The following is a 21129-nucleotide window of genomic DNA, read 5'->3' as shown; positions in this document are numbered from 1 at the left end:
TACGGCAATAGATAATTTTTGTTCTTTTGACGAACGAAGCACAGGTCTATATGTTGTGGTGTTCCCCCTGGGCTCAGCAAGACCAAGGGTTTAATGCCATGGAAGGTAATGTCCCAGAGAGGTTGGGGAAGAAAAGCAAAATAAAACCAAGAGAGTGTTATAATTGTTTACTCTCAGATATGTGCTGCTGCAACTACAGAGGTGACTTACATGAATGAAAAAAGAAATACTCATCGTGCAGGCAGTACCAACCTGGCCGCTATAAATCAACAAAAGCTTGGCTCTTCTGGTGCATCATCTTGGAACCAAACTACATTTTATGCTTTTCCCTCTGGGAAAACTTAAGCAGGAAAAACAGAAAGGACACCCAAAAATAAAAACAAAAGAGAAAACTCAAATGTCTAACCAGTGTTCTGCAAGCCAGCAGCAATACCCTTCATGGTGAGAATGAGGGTGTCTTCTAAACCTGGGGCGTATTCACTCATTGGGTTCAGCGTTACAAGCTCATCCGCCGGCTTACTTATCTCCACGGACTCTTTCGAGAGGTGGGGTCGCACCTTCACGCTGAAGCTCGGATCACGAATGCGTTTCAATGTGTAAGCTTGGCAAACATTTAGGGTAGTAATGTAAGAATCACGCAAGCGAAGTCTTTGTTTCAAGTATGGGTCTCCTTCAAGAAGATCCTTGTGCCTAGCCACCTATCAGTACACCAGAGAAAAATAAATCAGCTAGTGTTGTCACTGAGCAGTAACAAGTCTTTCACTCATTCTGAATGAATGTTATTAAGAAAGAACTAACTACTGCCGAATTGGTAACTTGGTTGGCAAGAAACTACCCCCAGGTTTCACTCAATCATCCAAGGGTTTGATCCCAGGACAAGTTAGACATTATGGCAAAACAAACAGTTTTAAGATGAAGAACATTTACCTGAAGGAGGAGCCTCTTAGTCTCGTCATACTTGGCTCTCAATTGCTCTCCCAAAGGCCACAATTCTGGTGAAACAAGGAGTTTATCATAGAGAGCAGCAATGCCTGGGTCACCCTTGGCAAACACCATTTCCTCTAAATCAAGGGTGACTCTAAAGAAAGGCCATTGAGTGTACATCTCTCTCAGCATTTGCAGGTTCCTCACATCCTTCTCGATAACATGCTTGAATGCAGCTCCAAATCCGAGCCACACAGGAAGATGAAACCTCGTTTGTGTCCATGCAAAGATCCAAGGTATTGCACGGAGTGTTTCAATTCCCCCACTTGGCCTTCGCTTTGCTGGACGACTTCCAATGTTCATCCTACCATACTCCAACTCTGGTGTAGCCTGCATGTTATAAGGAGATTTTCAATGTCAGCTATTTAGTTTACTTAACATTGCATGAAAAAGAAGTGAAATCTGATAATTCGGAGCAAATCTTACCAGGCGGAAATACTCAACAAATCGAGGTTCTTTGAATACAACAGACCGATATTCTTCTGTGGCAATGACAGCCATCTCATCCATTAAGGCACGCCATTCTGGCCTTGGTGAAATTGGGGGATGCATTCCATGCTCTAAAGTAGCGGCTGTGTAACGTTGAAGTGTTCTAAAACACAAGTGCTGCTCTCCGAATGATTGCTCAATAACTTCACCTTGAACAGTCACACGAAGTGATCCGTGAATTGTCTCAGGTGGTTGAGACAGGATAGCGAGGTGGGTGGGCCCACCTCCTCTTCCCACAGTCCCACCACGACCATGAAACATGGTTAGCTTAACACCATATTGTTTGGCTACATTTATGAGTTCCTCTTGAGCCTTATATAGCTGCCATGCTGCAGAGAATCTCCCAGCATCTTTCCCTGAATCTGAATAACCAATCATGACCTCTTGCTTTCCATTGATCCGATCCTTGTACCAGTCTACCGAGAACAACCGGGCTAAAGCAGCTGGAGCAGCCTCCAAATCTGCAAGCTTCTCAAACAAGGGGACAACTCTTAATGGATGCTTAACATGGCATTCTCGTTGCAGAAGTTCAACAGCAAGAACATCAGATGGTGCTGTTGCCATTGAAATGATGTATGCTCCGAAGCTGTCAGGTGGCAGCTCAGCTATGACATAAAATGTGTCCAAAACATCTCTAATTTCTTCAGTTGTGGGAAGATCAGGTCCAAACAGTGGCCGCTTGCCACTCAACTCGGATAAAAGCCATTCCTGCCGCTTCTCTTCAGACCATTCGTTGTAAGAGCCAAGTTCCAAATGTCTGGTAATGGCATCCATCACATCAGAATGACGTTCTGACTCTTGCCTGATGTCAAGCCTCACAAGTGACAGTCCAAAAGTGGAGACCTGCCTCAAGAAATCAAGAAGGCTTCCATCGGCAATTGCCCGATCACCACAAGCACAAAGTGATCGGTAACAGAGTTCAAGAGGTTCCAAGAACTGGACAAAATTTAACTCCAGTTAGTATCTATTATGCATAGATAATAACAAAGAAAATAAATTCATTTTATACAGCCAAGCATGATATTATATTTTGAAGTCCAAGGGCATACATCCTCAACATTGGTGAAAGTAGCATCCTCTGGAATGTCAGAGTGACCGTGAGCTAGCAAATGGCGAGAACGTTCACGGGTCTGATAAAGCCTGTCTCTCACTTCACCCAACACCACACGATATGGTTCATTTGGGGGGACTTTCTTCCAAAATTCTGCATCATAATGAAAGCCACTTCAATTCACAGCATTTCTCTTCAATATCTAGCTTACAGCAATTTGTTTAATTGTGGAGCAACCATGTGTTGCATGGATATCATAACTGAGGTTTTCATTTTTTAAAAAGCACAATTTCAACTCCCTAATTTTTTCATAATTACCTATATAGTGTTTTGCAACTTCATCTTTCTTAGCAGAATGATGAAGTTCATCTGCACGGACTCGTAGCTCATCATTGCAACGCCACATAGATAGCTACAGAAACAATAAAGAAAATCAGCAAAATGATATGAGATGACAAATTTTCCCCAAAAATCATTGATGAATGATGAAGCCTGTAAGGTAGGCTATAAAGCACCTCAAACATAAGATCCTCTATCTGGGAATAATACAAATTAGCAGCCATCATTCTAGCCAATAAGCAAACATCCCTCGTCACTTCAGGAGTCACTCTAGGATTTCCTGCATCATATAACAGAGATAAGATGCCATGATCATGAGCTAATCTTCCATTTCTCCCCATGCAAACAAGTGATTTCGTCAAACGTAAGAAGTGTACCATCACGATCACCACCCATCCAGGAAGAAAATTGAATAACTGGAGCATTATAAGGAACACGCTCATTAATCCCTATATTCTTCAAAGCTGTGTCAACACGACGCAGAAATCTTGGGACACCCTTCCAGATTGTCTCGTGGAAGTAGCTCATTCCTGCTCTCATTTCATCTTGTGGCGTTGGAGGAGTCCTCCTGATTTCATCAGTTCGGAAGGCAGCTTGAATCTACATGAACAGAGGCAGAAAGATATTCTTTAAAAAAGAAAATATCATTGGCTTGAACTTTTTTTTTACCTCCATAACCTTTAACATTCTAATTTGAACGTCCCCAAAATTTCAATTTGACTTTATTTGTCCCCTTGAAGCATCACAATTTTAAAAAGGGGAGAAATTAAATCACCAAATCCCATCAATAGTTTTTTAGAGCAGAGTTAAATATACAACATCTGATGAACCGGCAGCTTCTTATAAAGTTTAGGAAATAATAAAAGCAGAGAGTGGAAACGCTATAGCGAAAATGAACAGATTGAAGATTATATGAATTTTCAGTACGCCAACAGCCAAGTAATATTTTTGCATTTCCAAGCACGTGTCACCCAGAGAAAGATATAACAAAGATTGTGACAATTCTGATCTACAAGTGACAGGAAAGAAACATAAAGCATTACTGTGTGGGACAGAAATTATGTAAAAACGACAGTGCTCCAAAACTCACCTCCCTCTGTAGGGCCTCATTAAGCTCCTCCCTGTCATCAGGAGTGATGTCTTTGGCATAAAACTGAGTTAAACAATTTCGAATCCTGTAAAGAAAAGGCAAGATTAAAGGTCGGCTTTCATCAATTAAGAAGGCCAGATATTGTTCTTTTCAGAAAAGGTAAGATAACTGAATACTATCATATATCAAATCAAACCTTCCGTGTTTCTGAAGCAAAGATCTACGAACTGATTGAGTAGGATGAGCAGTAAGAACAAGATCAACAGTCTGGTTTTTCAGAGCATCAAAAACTTCTTGAGGGGACTTCTTCAGGTCCACCACAAGTTTCTTGAGAGTTTCTTCAATGTCTGATTCTGTAGTTGCATTGCTCTCATCGACAAAATCTCCTTTCTTCAGCTTGTTTCTTCGTCGGTGAGCAATCTGAACCTCCTCGGCTAAATTGGCCAAGTTAAGCATGTGGGAGAAGGATTTTGCAACAACAATAGAGTCCCCAGCATCCAAACTGGTGATTGCTTTTCCAAGCTCCTCAAGTTTTTGGGGGTCATGCTTTCCTTCATACTCCGCAGAAAGCTCATACACTTCTTGAACCTGTGAAGAGCAACATCCTCCCAGATAATAAGTTCAAAATGTCCCACCAAGGAGAATAAAATTACCAAAAGAAAAAAGTAACCACCCATTCTTCCTAGTCAGAAGATCTGCATTTATGGACATATATCCAAATCTGGTGCATTCAATCCAAACAATGTTATGGCAAAATTTCAAGGGTTGTCCAATCAGGTCACACGGGAAGAATATTTGACCATATATCTCTGATCTCCCGATCAGTTCTTTTATTCTTTTCGCTGCATGACAGAACAAAGATACAACTAACAACTCTTCCTAGCTACCGATACATTCAACATCAGATCACACCAATGGATTGTATTTCTGGTTTTTCACTTCTTACTTCCTTATCTCCTGAGAATTTATAATTGGTCATGCTTTGTCCCCTCAAAGGTAAACCAAACACATAGCCAAAACAAAATATATAAAATAGACAAAAAATTTCCTTGTGTATGTCAATACACAATGGACTTTTGTCGACTAAAATAACATGCTAAAACTTTTCAATGTCAATAGAGCAAGCCAAGAACCTAAAATTATTGAGACAAGAAAATTTCATGCTTTCGTTCAAAGCAAACCGATCATATCAAAACCTTGAAAAAGCGTGAGATTCAAACTAGGATCCTTCAGAACTCAGATGCAAATGGTGAGAAATAAGCAAAACTCACCGTCTCCTTCAGATCCTCTCCATGTAAGTCCTGAAGAATATCAAGAAACCGATCCAGAAGAAGAGCATCGTACTCAATCAGTTTGTCGTCCTCGCTCACTTTAGCAGGAACCAGTTGCCGGAGCTGGGCATCAATGGATGCCATCTTTTCCAAGCTCCGATTTGCCATGGCTCACTCTTAGTACCCCACCTGCGATCATCCAAAACCCCCGAACAAAAATTAAAATTTAACCTAAAATCATGAGTGAATCGCTAGAAAGGCGGCTAATTCTTATGACACCCCGTTAATAATGGAACCGTAAACATCGAGGATTTATGGGTTAGACAAGATAAATGCATAAGAATAGTGTTGCTAACTACACTAAAACCCCACACGAAAAAATAGAAAAAAAGCACACGAGTTTTTTGCTCTAGGCTGAACCATAATTGAATCAATAGTCACTGGATTCCAATAAAGTACCTAAATATGAATTAGCAAGATACGAGGAAGGAAGAGAGAGAGAGAGAGAGAGAAGAGATGTGGGATCTAGAGTGGTGCAGCGGTTGCATTATAAAGAACAGAGGAACATGAGAACAGTCCATAGAAATTTTAAGTGATTGAAATTATTTTTATTTTATTATTTTAAAAATTAATATTTTATTTTTATAAAATATATTTTAAAAATAAAAAAATTTATTTTTTATTTTATCTTATTCTTTAAAATAATAATTATAGAATATTTAAAAATTATTTTTATTTTTTATTTTTAGGTTAATATTTTATTTTTTTATTTTTTAAAATATTTTTAAAATATATTATTAAATAAATTTTTTTATTTTTTTATTTTGAAGAACAGAAAACTGTTTTTAAAAACTATTCTCTTTATTTGGATGGGTCCCTCGCAGAGGCAAATCAGTGTAAATTGCCGTAGACTGAGACTATTATCTGTGTGTGTGTGACTAATCCTCGACGTCGAGATTCGAATATGCTTCCGAATTCAAAGATTCCTTTGTTCAGAATAGTCGTTGGCAGTTAGTTTATTCTTGCCTTTCGGCCCTGCCCGCACGTATCTGCCAAAGCCAATGAAGAGTTTTGGTGTTGCCAATAAAAAGTGGTCTTCCTCCTCCTCCTCCTCCTCCTGCTTTTTTTTTTTTTCCTTGTCCAATAAAAATTTTTCCTTTTTTTTAATTATAAATTTCTTTCCTTTTTCACTTTGACTTTCATTACAGATTACAGAATTTTATAAGATACTCTACTTTTCTAAAAATATAAAATTTTAATTTTTTAAAAAAATATAACCTTCATTTAATAAAAAGTAAAAAACATTTTAAAGAGTTAAATGATAAGAAGTAATTTTAAAATAAAAATATCAATGAATAATTATTTTTTTACAAAATATACTCCTATGAAACATCAAATTACTCAACAAAAAAATCCTAGTGAAGGGAGTGAAAATTTCTCATATCCATATCATGAGATAGAGTACAAAATTATCATATTCATATCATCGGATTTATATCAAATGTAAATTACTCTCTCAACTTATTACTGAAAGATATTTTTAATGAGCATATCAATGCAATTGAATAATATGGCAAAAATATTATAGTCTTTTAAAAAATAAAAGTAACCCTCATGTCTTTTTTATAATTCACTGTTTTAAAAAAATATTGATTCTATTTATAAATCATTTGATGAGTTGTTAATGATCTTTCTTTTTCATTATTGCTCTTGTTGTAGTTTTCTATTAAGAGAAGTGAAATTTAATGCGATATTTTCTATCCCCTTAGATGAAAGTAAAGTTATGAAATTATTTTATTTTAAGATAAAATTAATGACTTAATTATTTTTTTATTCTAAAGAGTGATTGGGTGTAACTTATGATAAGGGCGGGAGGAGATATATAATCCATTCTAGTTGACTCTCTTAATAAGGAATGAGCTTATGAAATCCTCACATGAACTTTATGCACCATGTTATCCATAGTTTGTCCAATATAAATGTGCCATGTTAGCATCAATTGAGTCAACTAAAATCTTATCTATCATTATTTTTAATGAATTCATTTTCAAATTCCCTCTCTTGTCTTTTATCTCTTAATCGTCATTAATGACGAAATAAATGTATATTTACAATCAGCTAACATAGCATGTTTTTATTGGATAGACCATAAATGACATTGTGTATCATATCTGTATGAGAATTTATCCTACTGTAAAATTTTTAAATATATTAGGTACACCACATCATTTGTAGTATATTTAATTAAAATATCTTAAGTCATCTAAATAAAATTTTATGTGATATTATTTTAATTCAGTTTATTTTTATAACAAAATATATATTTAATTTCTTACTTTTTTTTCAATACTATCGTTAATATTAAAATTAATTTATATTTAATACTATCAAAATATCACATTTTTATTGAACATGCCATAAATGATACAGGAAACCCTATCTAACTGCGAATTTCTTATTACTTATCCATGGGGACTCATCAAGTAAAGGTAAACAAATTGGTATGAATAAAAAAAAAAACACACAAATCTGTTAGCGTTTTGATTCGATTAAAGGAGCACATTGGTCGGGTTCAACTGAATAATTAATCTACCAATCAAATAATAAAATAAATTAGCATGGAAAATTTAGGAACGCTTTTAGGCCAAACCCAAACGACACGTACAATGAAATAAAATCCGGGAAAAAAATTTGAGCTGGGGCGAAAAATAGAAAAACAGGCAAATCAGCACATAGTTTTGGGTCAAGTTGATACATTTATATTAGGAATTATCGGTAGAAACACATGATGCTGCATTATGACACAACACCATGTCTTATTATAAATTAATTAATAATTAGATTAATTGATTACTTAATTTATTATAGAGATTCCAATCAATGGTCTATGACAAGGACACGTGAAGTAAGAGAACCCTTCACATGAACTTAATACTCATTTACCTTTATTATAAATTTAAACTGTTTAAATCAAATTTTAACAATACAACTTAATTTGAATTTTTTAAAATAATCCAATCTAAATCATTAAAGATAACTTAATGGTCCGAATTTACAGTGTTTTATATATACTACAGTGGAGGGAAAGCCAGCCCCTTCTCATAGTTCTTCCATATGTTTTAATCCTCGTTTTCAATAACATTGATTCCCCTTCCATTCATATATGTGTGAAATCCCTTCCCAACATAATTTGTAAATAATTATATCAAAGCAAATACTTAATCAAGTTGAAAAACTTATTATGATATCATTAAAATGTCTGGCAAAAAAAGATATCATTAAAATACGTACACAAGTAATACTATTTTTTAAGTTATGATGTAACACATAAGTCGCATCTGAGTCACATCCAAGGAATAGGGATCCCAACAACATATGGTAATGTTGGATGAATGAGCTCTCACAGCTAACCCTTTGATAATAAACAATATACTAATAGCTTTTTTTTTTTATGATAGGTTAATTTATTTTTGGTCATGGCTTTAAAAGGGTTCAATAATTATTTTTATGTTCCAAAGTTGTGGACTGGTCTTTTATTATATAGTTATGACCGAATAAAAAAACTCTATAATGGAGCCTCCCATTTTCAAGGGTGGACTTTCGGCAACAAATCCAGATTTGGTTATTGTTAATTTGTTATTAATACCAACTCTTCGAGACTATCTACCGATAACATCTGAACCAAAAATAGAAAAATGACTCAATTATTGATCAACACTAGCCTCCCCGTCCCGCTTCTTCCGCTTTCTTGAGCATTGAAAGTTGAAACCTCATGAAAAGTTGACTTTCCAATGCATTATTATTATTTCACACAGTAATATTGATATTAATAATTAATAATTAATATATATTATGTACAATACTGAACTGTGAATTATTATTTCCAAGGCCTTTCCTCCGTCTCATCTCATGTGAAATTATGAGTTTGAAGTAAAGTTGGGCCACTTGAGCATCAGAAAAAAGAAAAAAATGTGAAGGATTGTCTGTGTCATATGCCATAGCGTGTAGCATGTTTGCCATAGTGCAAGATGATAAAAGGACAGGAGAACCTTTTTATACCATGCGCCGCAACACATGGCTCATTTTTTTAAAAAATTTAATCACGATCATGATATGAAAAACAGAGGAAAAGAAGAGGGATTGGGAGAGAAACAAAGAGGGCTATATTAGAGCACGACTTTGGGATGAATTTGAGAGAGTTTGAAGCTCCAAATCACCTAAGATTCCTAAACCCTTTCCTCTCTTGCTCTTCCATTTTCTCAAAGATTTGAATTAAGGTTTGATAATGAGAGATGATTTTCGATTCATATAGGTTATGGGTCTGAATCCATTGACCCAATTTGAGTTAATAAAAGTTGTTTGAGGTATTTAGACTTAGGCTTAATGAGTTTATGCATTTTGGTAGTTATAGGTTCATTGATGGCCAAAAATGCCATTTATTATGGCAGATATAGTTGGTTAGGAAGCCATAAATAACAATATAATAGTTTAATTAAGTTATTAGGAGCTAAAGAAAGTTAATAAATCCAATGAATAGACCTGAATGTAAGAAATATGGGTATTGGGTATTTTAAATATGAAAAATGAGGGTTAAAAGTGCACTTGTAGCAGTGTTAATTGAGGTTAGACTTGATTAATTATAGATTAATCATCCAAGCATCACATTTGGCTTGTGAAGCAAGCTTGGAAGTTAATTATTGAGGAGGTGTAAACCTTTGATAAGGTAATTAAAAAAACCCTATGTTTGACAGTTGTTTATTAATTGTATTGTGACATGAAGTGCGTTTAGTTACATGTACAATTGTGATTTGTTAATGTATACACATGCCATGAAACATGAGATAGTATATTTGCTTTTATTTGAACTAAATATGTGAAAGTGAATTTGAAATGAATTTCAAATTATAATGTGGTATTGGAATGAGTAGTTGATGATTGGTATGATAAATTTGAATTGTGATCAAGTGTAACGAGACAAAGATAATTGTGTTGAGATTGAAAGTAGTGGATATATGTAGTAAATGTGAAAATGAGATTAATGCTCACTTGAGTAGCATATTATCATGAGCCTAATGTGTTATTGTTGAATAATGAAATTGTAAAATGAGTAAGCCTCCTACATAGCATGATCAGTTGGTAGAAGTTTGCTTAGGGAGATAAGTAGTTAAAATTCATATAATATTCCTGCTGCCTTTCGATGCACAAGGGTATAACTTTATCTCATAGTTTGTCAATAGACTAGAACTTAGCTATCTCTATCAATTTATTAAGCAGGTTAGCTTAGGGTATATGACATTCCAGAGATTTGAGAGTAGGAAAAACCGTGATCCGAGAGTGACTCTTGTAATTTTTAGCCAGGTCATATCTCATAATTGGTGACTTGGGGTAGCTAGTCACACAAACGGAGCCCTATTTGATATTATAACTCACGATTTTAGTTAAAAGATATAAGGAGGGTATAAGATAGTTTTGATCATGCGTATATAATCACTTGACGTGTCACATGGTTGTTTAAGTTTGTGATAAGTCTTGATAATAATTTGAGTTATTGTCACATGTCTGCGTGTCTTGTGGTAATGTACTTTGTGACTTGAGATAATATGTGTGAAAAAGGAATGAATTGTGAAGGTATAACTTATATCTCATGTAATTAAATGTTTTTAAGTAAGTAATTACCTAACATATGGTAGGTGTATCCTAGTTACTAAGTGACTAGATTCACCTCTTTCTTTCAATATTTTACAAGCTCTAACTCTGATGCAAAAAGAAAAAAGGCCTCGAAGGCTTAGGAATCTAAATATTCCTATTGCAATGCCTCCTTAATTTATTTATTTTGTGTAATAATTTAAATATTGTCAATTAGGTTTATATTTTACATACACTTTCACTTTTGATGTTTATGATTTTTGAATGTATTTTGAGCTCTAGGTTACTATTTGTATGTTGCTCGAGTATAATATAAGGCTAAAATACTGGTGCAGGTGTAGTAATACTCAATTGATTATAACTGTAAATGCTGTTGTTGAAATTAAATGCTAAAATCTTCTCCTTTTGTTTTTGGAATTAAAAGGGTTGAGGGGTAAAAATTTGATATAGTGGTATTTATGTACATGTGGTGTGTTGTATAAGTAGTCTTGAGTCCAAATAGCATGGTTTGGGTGTTAGGAATGATTTTTAGCACTTGTTTGTGGTTTTGGATAGCCTTTTAGGTGTAATAGTTGTGAAAATATTTTTTGGTGTCTAATTTTCTAGTGTGACTTAATTTAGAAGTACAATCTATGCCATTAGCCAATTTATGAAAAGTGCTTTTTGTAAATGCTTAAATCATCTCATTCCGATGTTGGATGAAAAAATGAGGCATGCCAAAAGTTACCCAAAATTGCTATCTAATGATAGCAGTAATGCTATCTGATATTGTGCAACACGCCAAGGTGTATGACATAAAGAATGAGGAGCCACAACACATTATACACAAGCGACGGTACATTGCTTTGCTTTTTAAAACTTGATATTTTTCAATTGTTTTCAAATTAATTTACTCATATAAAGTATTTCATGCTTTTCAAACATTATCTGATTCTAAGTAAAAGTTTAATAAATGATTTAGATTGATTTTAAACTATAAAAACTTGATATCTCATTTTTATAAATGTTAAATTTGGTAATCTCTTATGGGTTAATCTCTTAATTACCTTAAATTTGTTAGCTAATTGTGATTTGATAAGAGAGATTTTACAAGAGGTGCAGCTAATAATGTTTTTTTAGTTGACATCCTAATAAATAAAGATAAATATAAAAATAATATATAATTTTAAATATAATTAACTAACTTGTTTAAAAAAACAAATTAGTTATAAGTGACTTAGAATCTTGAAAAGAGGAAGCGCACAACTTCCCATTGGTCTAAAGTGTAAAATATTTTAAACTACTTCACCAAAAATTAAGATAAGTTGTTAAATGTTACACACCGGTATATTAAAATGATAAGATTATTATTACTTTTTAAAATTATCATTCAATTAAAGTAAATTTATTTTAATTACCGTTAATTTTATATATATATATAAAATATCTATTTACAATAGAATAAATAAGAGAATTTATGAAAATAATAATAATTTAATGTTATTTAGTTCTTGTAATGTTTTATACATTCAAGACCAACACTAATAGGTAAAAAACATTTTATATACTATGATTTTTTTTGGCTATTTTTATCTGGATGCATCATAATTCATATAGATCAGTCCATTTTTGCAAATGCTTTGGAGTCTATATTGATGCGTTTTTTGTTCATATTTGATTCGATAAGTAGGAGTGACTATAAAATAGTAATTAATGAGATTGTGATCTATGCATGCCTGACTTATCAGATACGTATATATTTATATCGGCCATGTCTCTCTCTCTCTCTCTCTCTGTTTTTTTTTTTTTTTTGGCCAAGAGCCATGGTTCTCATTGAAAGGAGCACTTGATCATTGTATAATTAATTGACGAAATTAATTATTAATTATTGTATATATAAGAAGAGGCACATCGCATCCATGAATCATTCATCCCCCACCACGATGCAAACAAAGTCAATAATTGAGAAATAAATATTATCCTAATCAGCATATTCTTTTAATTTCTGTCTTTTTCCTCCATGTATCCCCACCTAATATAATGTATAAATTACAATTGTTGATCTGGATGTCACACATTATTGGTTGACTTGATCATTGTCCAGTGTATGCAAACTGCACATATAAGCTCACAATTAAACATACAGTAATTACCTAGACGAGTTTTGTAACTTGTATTTGTTTAAGGTTCCGGTAGTTTTCGACTTTTCGTTCGTTTGTCTTTATCAAATTCAAACACGTCATCGTACTGTTTTCCTTTTTCTTTTTTCTTTTTAAATAATACTCCTTCCATCATACTCTCACCTTTTCAATTTATAAAATATTTTTAAATAAAATTATACAATTAATAAAATTTATTAAATATATTTTATAATTTTATTTTTTTAAAACAAAAATATAAATTTTTAAATATGACATTCATTTAATACTCCATTTATAAAAAATATTATAAGAATGATAATATTAAAAAGGTATAATTAATGAAATTTTATTTTTATTAAAATATCTTATATTTTGTGACATTAAATTTTTTTTAAAAGTATTTTATAAATAATGACGAAAAGAATTGTTTGGAAAGCACTTGACAAAAGTATAGATATCAATAAAATTCAACAAATATATTTTACAATTTTATTTTTTAAAATACATATACAAATTTTCTAAAAATACTCTTAATTTAATATAACCTTATGTGTGAAATAGTAAACAAAAAGAGGAAATAATATGATAAGCAGAGAAGAATAATATTGAAATAAACATAGCAAAGAAAACTTTATTTTTATCAAATTATTTTATATCTTGAGGCATTGAGGGAGAGAGAGTAAACTTACAAGAAATAGGTATTGCAAAAGATGTTAGCATTCAGGGAGGGGAAACTTGGAATAGGGAGGGGAGCCGTGACTTGTGAGTTTGAAGCTTCAAAGCCCATGCGACCATGCCATGCGTATTGGGATGGGTCCCACTTGGGGGGATGACCTCCGCACAATGGCATTGTGCGCACCGTCCACGCCCAAACTTTGTCCTTATTCGACTTTTGACCAAATTTAAAACCACTTCTGTTTAATTTCTTCCTTTTAACTAAATATTCATGAGTCTATATTCACTTGCCTTGTTTAATATTTGAAACTACCATAAATAATTCTTCTCTATGGCTCCACGTTACATTACACGCGCACACATTCTTTGTTCTTCATGAGATCGTAAACTTAATGGTGAATAAGCAAAATATGTCTGTCAACTTCATCCCACACTTCATTCCATAATACGAGTTTGGAACATAGCCTCCACAAGTTTGACAAATGAATCTGTTTTTTCTTTCGCATACAAATCAACATGTCTATCATCTCTCAACGGTCAAGAAACAACCAATTCAAATACGGCGAACAACGAAGACAAGTGAGGTACGTCACTGTATAGGCCCCACTAGAAAACGTGACAGTCAGTGTCTGTTTTTTTGTGTAGGGCATCGCCGATACTCTTGGTTTTTTAAACCAGGCACCGCCTCTCTGGTTATTGGTCTTCTAGATGTAAGCCCAAATGTGAGGGACGACTTAAACCTCGGCCCATTAACCCAACCCAACAGAAGCGGCCGTTTGAATTTCTGGCCCAATTAGTTGTGTTCGTCACTGAAATAATTATACACGCAACATCAACGTCGCCTCGTGAAATCATCTTAAAATATTACTGCATCTTTTATTCTGAGGATAATCAGACGATTAAATAATTTCGATTCTTGTAGATCTAGAAGAACAAGAAAAGAAACTCCAAGACACAACAAAAAGGAAAAGACTGCCTTAAAAAAAAAAAAAAACCTTTGAATTAGCTGATTCTCGGTGTCCCCAGAAAAGACAGTGACGTTGACTGGAAACCTTTTATTTGCCCTCGGGCTTGATGAAAAAAAAAATGGAGGGAAAAAAGATTAGTGGGGTTTGATTATGCTTGTGTATGCGTGATGTTGCATCATAATAAGGAAGCGAAAAAGTACGAGAATAATTCAAAGATATAAATATTTAAAAAAAAGGGATGATAATGTAAATAAATAAGAGGAATCAAACAGAAGCACGTGTTAGCAGTTGGAAACCATGTAAGATTGTCTCCTCTGCCCCCTCCCTTCCCCTCGCCCCTTTTTTTTTTTTTTTTTTTTTGGGAAAATGAAAGATAATACTTGTCCTGTATTGCACCCTTCACTGCTCTCTCTGTTTTTTTTCCCCCCAAATCCTTTCAAGATATGATCTTTATAAGAATGCTTTGTAACCTCCCTAAAACAACATGAGCTTGGATTTGAAGAAAATTTTAAATCTTCTTATAAATATTTATTAAGTCGTGAGTTTTACTTTAATTTCACAAATTTTTAAAACTTAAACTTGACTAAACTTTTAATTAAAAAAGGGAAAACTTCTGTAAAACTGCTCTATAATATTATTTGTTATGAGAAAATCTAAAATAATAATAATAATAATAAAACTTAACTCACTAACTTCATCAAAACTAATACATATCTCCATGCTTATGAGAACGTTTATTTAATTTCCTCTTATTTCTCTTCTAAAACTGTTTGATTTTTTTTTTAATGACAATCAAATTGGAGGTTGGTTCAACTATCAATTTACTTGTATCTATTCAAAAATATAAAAATTAAATAAAAAACAAAGAAAATTTTGATTGCAAATCCCTAGATGAGAGATAATGAAAAAGAAAATTCTTGAAGTTTTGAAAATTCATTGCAAGTTTGGAGCATTGAGGTGAAATGAAAATTATTTAAAAAATTATAAGATTGTCCTTATTAAAATTATCTAGCACGATTTGTTCATGTATTTATTATATGTTGTTTATTACTTTTTAGACTATTGTTCATTACCTTACTTCACATTAATTAATCAAAATAAGTCTAGTTTTAGTTGGAACTTTCCTTTTATGTAACAAAATTGTGATGTCCTGCAAGGGACAATAGCAGCTCTGTAAAATTATGTTGATTAATTATATAAGGGGCTTTCTAGAAGATTTTTTTTGTCCCTCAATGTAAAGGGTGCCTTAATAATTTTGAATAATTTAACAATTTTGCCCTCATTTTCTTGAAAAATGAAAAAAGCATTAATTGTGCTTTACCACTATCCATGACATTAATTATGGCAATATTAAGGGCGAAGCTAAAAATTATTGTATTTTCATCTGCTTTCAATTAAATAATAAAGTTTTATTAATACGTGAGATTTAATTAAAAATATTTTATATACAAAAATGAAGAGAATAACAAATTAGCTGTTAAGATAGAATTATTCAGAATATAATAATAAGAGCTTTAACTTTTTAAGATGGCAATATTTAATCGAATCCATATCTATATTTTAAAGAAATTGAGAGTCTATTGGGCGATGACGATGCCAAGATCTGTCGGTTCATATTCTAAACCAATTTTATGGTACTCGCACTAATAAATTAGTTAAATAGGTAAAAAGGGTCAATTAGTTGGAAAGATAGCATCATTTTTTCTCCATTATTGGTATTCATAGCCATAAGCTACCACCATGGAGTAATTTATAGTGTTCTCCTGCAAAACATCACAAAATCATATTATATTTCTACGGATAAATAGTGGTACAGTGGCCATTCGCCTTTCTTAATAGTAAAATTTCCCTTCGTTATTATAACTCTTGGCTCCTGTCCATCCCTGTTATTCAAAAAAATTTATGAATGATTGACTAATAGAAGGGCATTTGGTTCAATTCGTTGAAAGGGCCGAATCCACTTGTCTTTAGATTTTGAGTCTGAATTTTAAGATACATAATAATATTAAATAAATATATTAAAGGCATTCTCAAGTCATATATAATAGAGTTTTGAATTAGTTTTGGTAAGATGCGGTAATAACTCAAATTTTCCAAACTATCAAGTGATGAAATGAAAAGATATAAAAGATTGCTTTAATTAATTTTTTTATCAATTATTAACTAATTTCATTAATTACTGATCAATTTTTAGCTGGCCATTCTAATTTGAAAAGCATATTGCATGGTCACTCTGATTTTTCTTATATGGCACTTTTAATTATTTTATATATTTTAAAAAATTTAATTTTTCTCTTGATATCATAAAAAAATAAGAGGTATTTTTATTTTTACTTTTAACTTTAATAATAATATAATTATATTAAATACTTTCATGCTAATCAAAAGGGAATAAAATTAAAAAATAATTTAATTATTGTAAGGTGTCTTATATTTTGAACACAAAATTATTTATAAAAGATATCTTATAAATAGAATGGGAGGGAGTAATTATGTATCAACAAAGGTTGATTGAATTGATAAATATTTGGCCCATAACTCACAAGGTTGTGAATTAAGTCTTATTGCTGATATGAAGATTTTATTAATGGGTGATTTATAAATATTTTTATAAATATTTTTAAATTTAAAATTATATTATAGTTTTGATAAGTTTTGAAATTCAACTTACCTGAAGTTAATTATTTATACATATACATATACACAAGAGAGAAATAAGACGCTTTGTCTGACACGAGAAACATGGGCAAGCGTGATGCCACATCAGAATCAGGGAGGACACTACGGCTTCTTCATTTACGTAATTTGATTTTGATTTTGATTTTATTTCTCTTCTCGATTAACCCCGCATATATATGGGCCCTGCTTTTTTCCAAGGACTACTTTGCAAATTTTGGTCTCTGCCATTCCATCCACTGTCCTAACGTAATAAACCTGTTCTCTTAACCATCACTTAAAAACTACTTTCTCATACTCTATTTATAAAAAATAAATAGACTTGTCTGAAAATTTGTTACTCTCATTTTATAATTTACGAAGTGAGATTCATTAATTTGTAAAGAAAAGAACTTGTCAAATATATCATTACTTCATCGTTTTCCTTTACAAATTAATGAATGTTGGTTAAAGTTGTAAATGAGGGTATGAGAATAACAAATCTTTGGAAATGGCGATGATATGTTAGACATTTTTTTTTTTGCAGATAAAAAAAATTACTTGCAAATTCTTATTTTAATTATTACAAATCATGGAATGAGGGTAGTTGTTTTCGGACAAGTCTATTTATTTCTTGTAATTAAACCAAGTCACTAAAAGATTTTTTTTTTTGAATTTCCAAATATTTTGTTCCTTATTTAAATTTAATTCAATATTCAGTCTTTTGATGTCATTCATTTTTTAGAAGTTGTTTCTTACAGACTTGGAAGTAGTATGTGTTGTTTTGCATATTGGCCATAACTTAAAATACATACTAAATTAACCAATCAATTAAATTCATAATTATTGTTTGTTATTAAGGGGTGCGCTAGATTCAATGAGTCAAGAGTTGAATTCGCCCATCCTATAATCTTAAATTTGAGTCATGAAATATATAATCATATTAAATAAATATGTTAAATGAATTTTTGATACATCCAAGAGACCGTCATTAGTAATAATGGTCTCATATAGCAGATGTTTAGATTAATTTATTTAATAAAAATATGCTAGTTAACTACATAGACCATCTCAAATAGTAAGAGTGTGATGTACGGGATACAAGTGAATTTTAGGATTCAAACCCTAATTGAATAAGGAACGAAAACTATTCTAAATCCCTGATACAAATATCTAGAAAACAATTTGTTATACGCATATAGATATATATTAAAAAAGTTGGTTATGAGAGGGACTCACGTTAAGTTATGGTTTAACGTTACAAAATTAGTAAGATATTCTCATATGTGTGTGTGTGTTATTTTAATTACTTTATAACAAGCACTAAATGCAAGGGTATAAATTGCATAATTAAATAATGATAATGATATTACAAATACTTAAACAGCTAAACATGGGCATGATATAACTTTGAATTAAAGAATATCCATGTAAAATGGCATTGTATTCCCCTCCCCCCTTAAATTTTGGTTTTACAGAATTAAGGAATTATTTGATTAAAGGGAGGGGAGCCCCTCCCTTTATTTGGTTTGAAAAAGTGGATCCCCTCCTCTCCAAACTAGGGAGATGGGAGGGAAGGGTATAATTTTATTTCATAATGACCTAAATGCCTTTTTTTTTTTAATTGCCATTCTTTATTTTTTTAAACAAGGTCAACAGTTGTCGATTTTTAATAATATACTCCTTCGGTCTAACCTCATTAATAATAATGCAAAAAAAAAATTATAAGAAATAAAAGTGTGTATAATTTTAAATATGCTCCTATATAATAAATTCAAAAAGTAATGTCATGTTATTTTCTTTTTCTTATGAAAGATAATTTTTGAAATGCCTTTCAAAATATTACATAAAAAGACACACCGTGACTTATAAATGAGACTAAATGAATCTTCTAAAATGTGACTTATAAATGAGATCGGAGAGAATATTTGATAATGATAATTAATCTATATACTTATAATTACATGTTAACAATATTTATAATTATATTTTATTAGAAAAATATTTTTAATAATATAAGTGTAAAGTTATTTATATATAATTATTGTTTCTCCCCCGACCCCAACAATGTAATATTAAAGTCCTCCCTTTCTCTTCATTAAAATTCTTTCACTTGAATCAAACTAACCTTAAAAGTAACCTCATCCTGATGAAGGTGTCATATTAAGGCAAAATTCTTAACTAGATCCATATGTTTGTGAAAGGGTATTAATCTTTCGCTTTCTTTGTCATGCTTTTAACTTCATATATATATTTTAAAGTCAAATTTGATGGCCATATATAGAAATTATTGATTAGAGGGTTTGGTTAGGAGTGAGTTAACTAGCAATCCAATTATGCGATGTATGAGAGAAATTTTTGTAACTGCATATAAATAAATATTTTTTTTGGAATACATGATTACAGTAAAAATCGTGTAGGAAGACTAAAATTAAGTTATGTAGGAAGTCACAAGGCTCTTATAATCAATTGACGGTCTGTTATCAAAATGATTCCTCAAAACTTTGTGGATTAGAAGATCGACATAATGATTAGATTATTTGTAGACATGATCAAAAATATAAATAAATATTTTAACTAACTGTGAATATCGTGTACAATATTTTACAAATGAGAAACTAAAAAAATCTCACCATTTTGTTTATTTGTAGTACGACATATAAAGATGTATACATCAAACTGAAACCACGCTTGTGTAAGAATCGAATATTGGTGGCTGTCAAATCGTTACAAGAATTTTTTCGCCAAAAAATTGTAAGAAATCATATATCAATAACTATTGCTAATTCATAAAAGTTAAAATACTAATCCTATATTAATGCTAATTGATTACCAAAAAATAAATTAAAAATGATGAACAAAATAGAAAAAATAATATAAAAAATGTTCAATATATGCACAGCACAATTTGTAAGTTAAAAATCTTAATCTTATTCTTCATTCACCATCACGTTCATCCATGAGAAGGATGATCATCTTTGAGGGCTGGAAAATGAATGAATGGAAAATATGAGGGCTGGAAATTATGTTCCATATCTCTGATAATTGATAAATGATGTCATCTCTGATTTTCCTCAACATTTTCACGAGCGATTCCATTCCATATATGGCCACATTAGAAATTACGTCCCAATATTTTCCACTGATAATCTCTCTTGATTTATGAGGGTTTAGCTAGCCACGCTATAGCGAATAATTAATTACCATTTTCTTTTAATTTTTTTTATTTTGTTCACAGCAGCCGCTCTGTTCTGTAATAAAAATATAAAATAATTAAATTTATACGATATTTAATTTCTAAGATTTAAGAAATTAAAACACAATACATACATGAAATTTAAAACCTCCAACCAATCATGAATAATCGACCTGATACTGTCTACTTGTTAACCATGCTTTCATTGAAAGGAATCTAATTATAAACATGGTAAAAAATTACCTGAATTTTTGAGCTGAATGAAAGTATATGTAATGATCAAGAGCAAAGGGACAATATAATTGAGGGAAGAAGACAAATTGAGAGGAAATCGATGAAAGAGATTTCACCTTTTGCTGAGGATGTTTTGTCGTATACTTAAAACTCGAGTTGTTCCCACCACCTCTTGTGTTGCATCAAAAGCAATCTACAAAGAACTAATAACAGAAATTATTCGTTATATATAGGCCAGGGCTTCTCAATTTTGGTTGGGACCGTTCATCTAATTTCCACGAACCTACACTATATATATATATATATATATATATAGAAGCCAATCGTATGGCTAGCATTGCCAATTTATGAAACCCTAATCCAGAATCTGTTAATTAGATTAAGCCCTGATTAACTAAATCTCGTGAAATA

The 21129-nt window shown here is 31.8% G+C and overlaps 1 protein-coding gene across 1 annotated transcript; it reads right to left on the bottom strand.

Annotated features, from left to right (window-relative positions):
* On the bottom strand, positions 1 to 5773 carry LOC129315499 (phosphoenolpyruvate carboxylase, housekeeping isozyme). The gene is made up of 11 exons (XM_054959239.1): positions 5684 to 5773; positions 5225 to 5413; positions 4150 to 4541; positions 3954 to 4038; positions 3241 to 3463; positions 3040 to 3143; positions 2843 to 2936; positions 2523 to 2677; positions 1411 to 2409; positions 928 to 1314; positions 1 to 698 (listed from the first exon to the last, which is right to left on the bottom strand). The coding sequence occupies exons 2-11, from the start codon at positions 5390 to 5392 to the stop codon at positions 402 to 404; spliced, it is 2904 nt and encodes a 967-aa protein (XP_054815214.1). The 5' UTR covers positions 5393 to 5413; positions 5684 to 5773; the 3' UTR covers positions 1 to 401.
* Between the last annotated feature and the right edge of the window lie 15356 nt (positions 5774 to 21129).

This window comes from Prosopis cineraria, unplaced genomic scaffold, assembly GCF_029017545.1.
Source record: "Prosopis cineraria cultivar Desert tree isolate PC_DT_omini unplaced genomic scaffold, ASM2901754v1 PC7, whole genome shotgun sequence".
Lineage (NCBI taxonomy): Eukaryota > Viridiplantae > Streptophyta > Magnoliopsida > Fabales > Fabaceae > Prosopis > Prosopis cineraria.
This window is presented reverse-complemented; position numbering and strand designations above follow the sequence as displayed.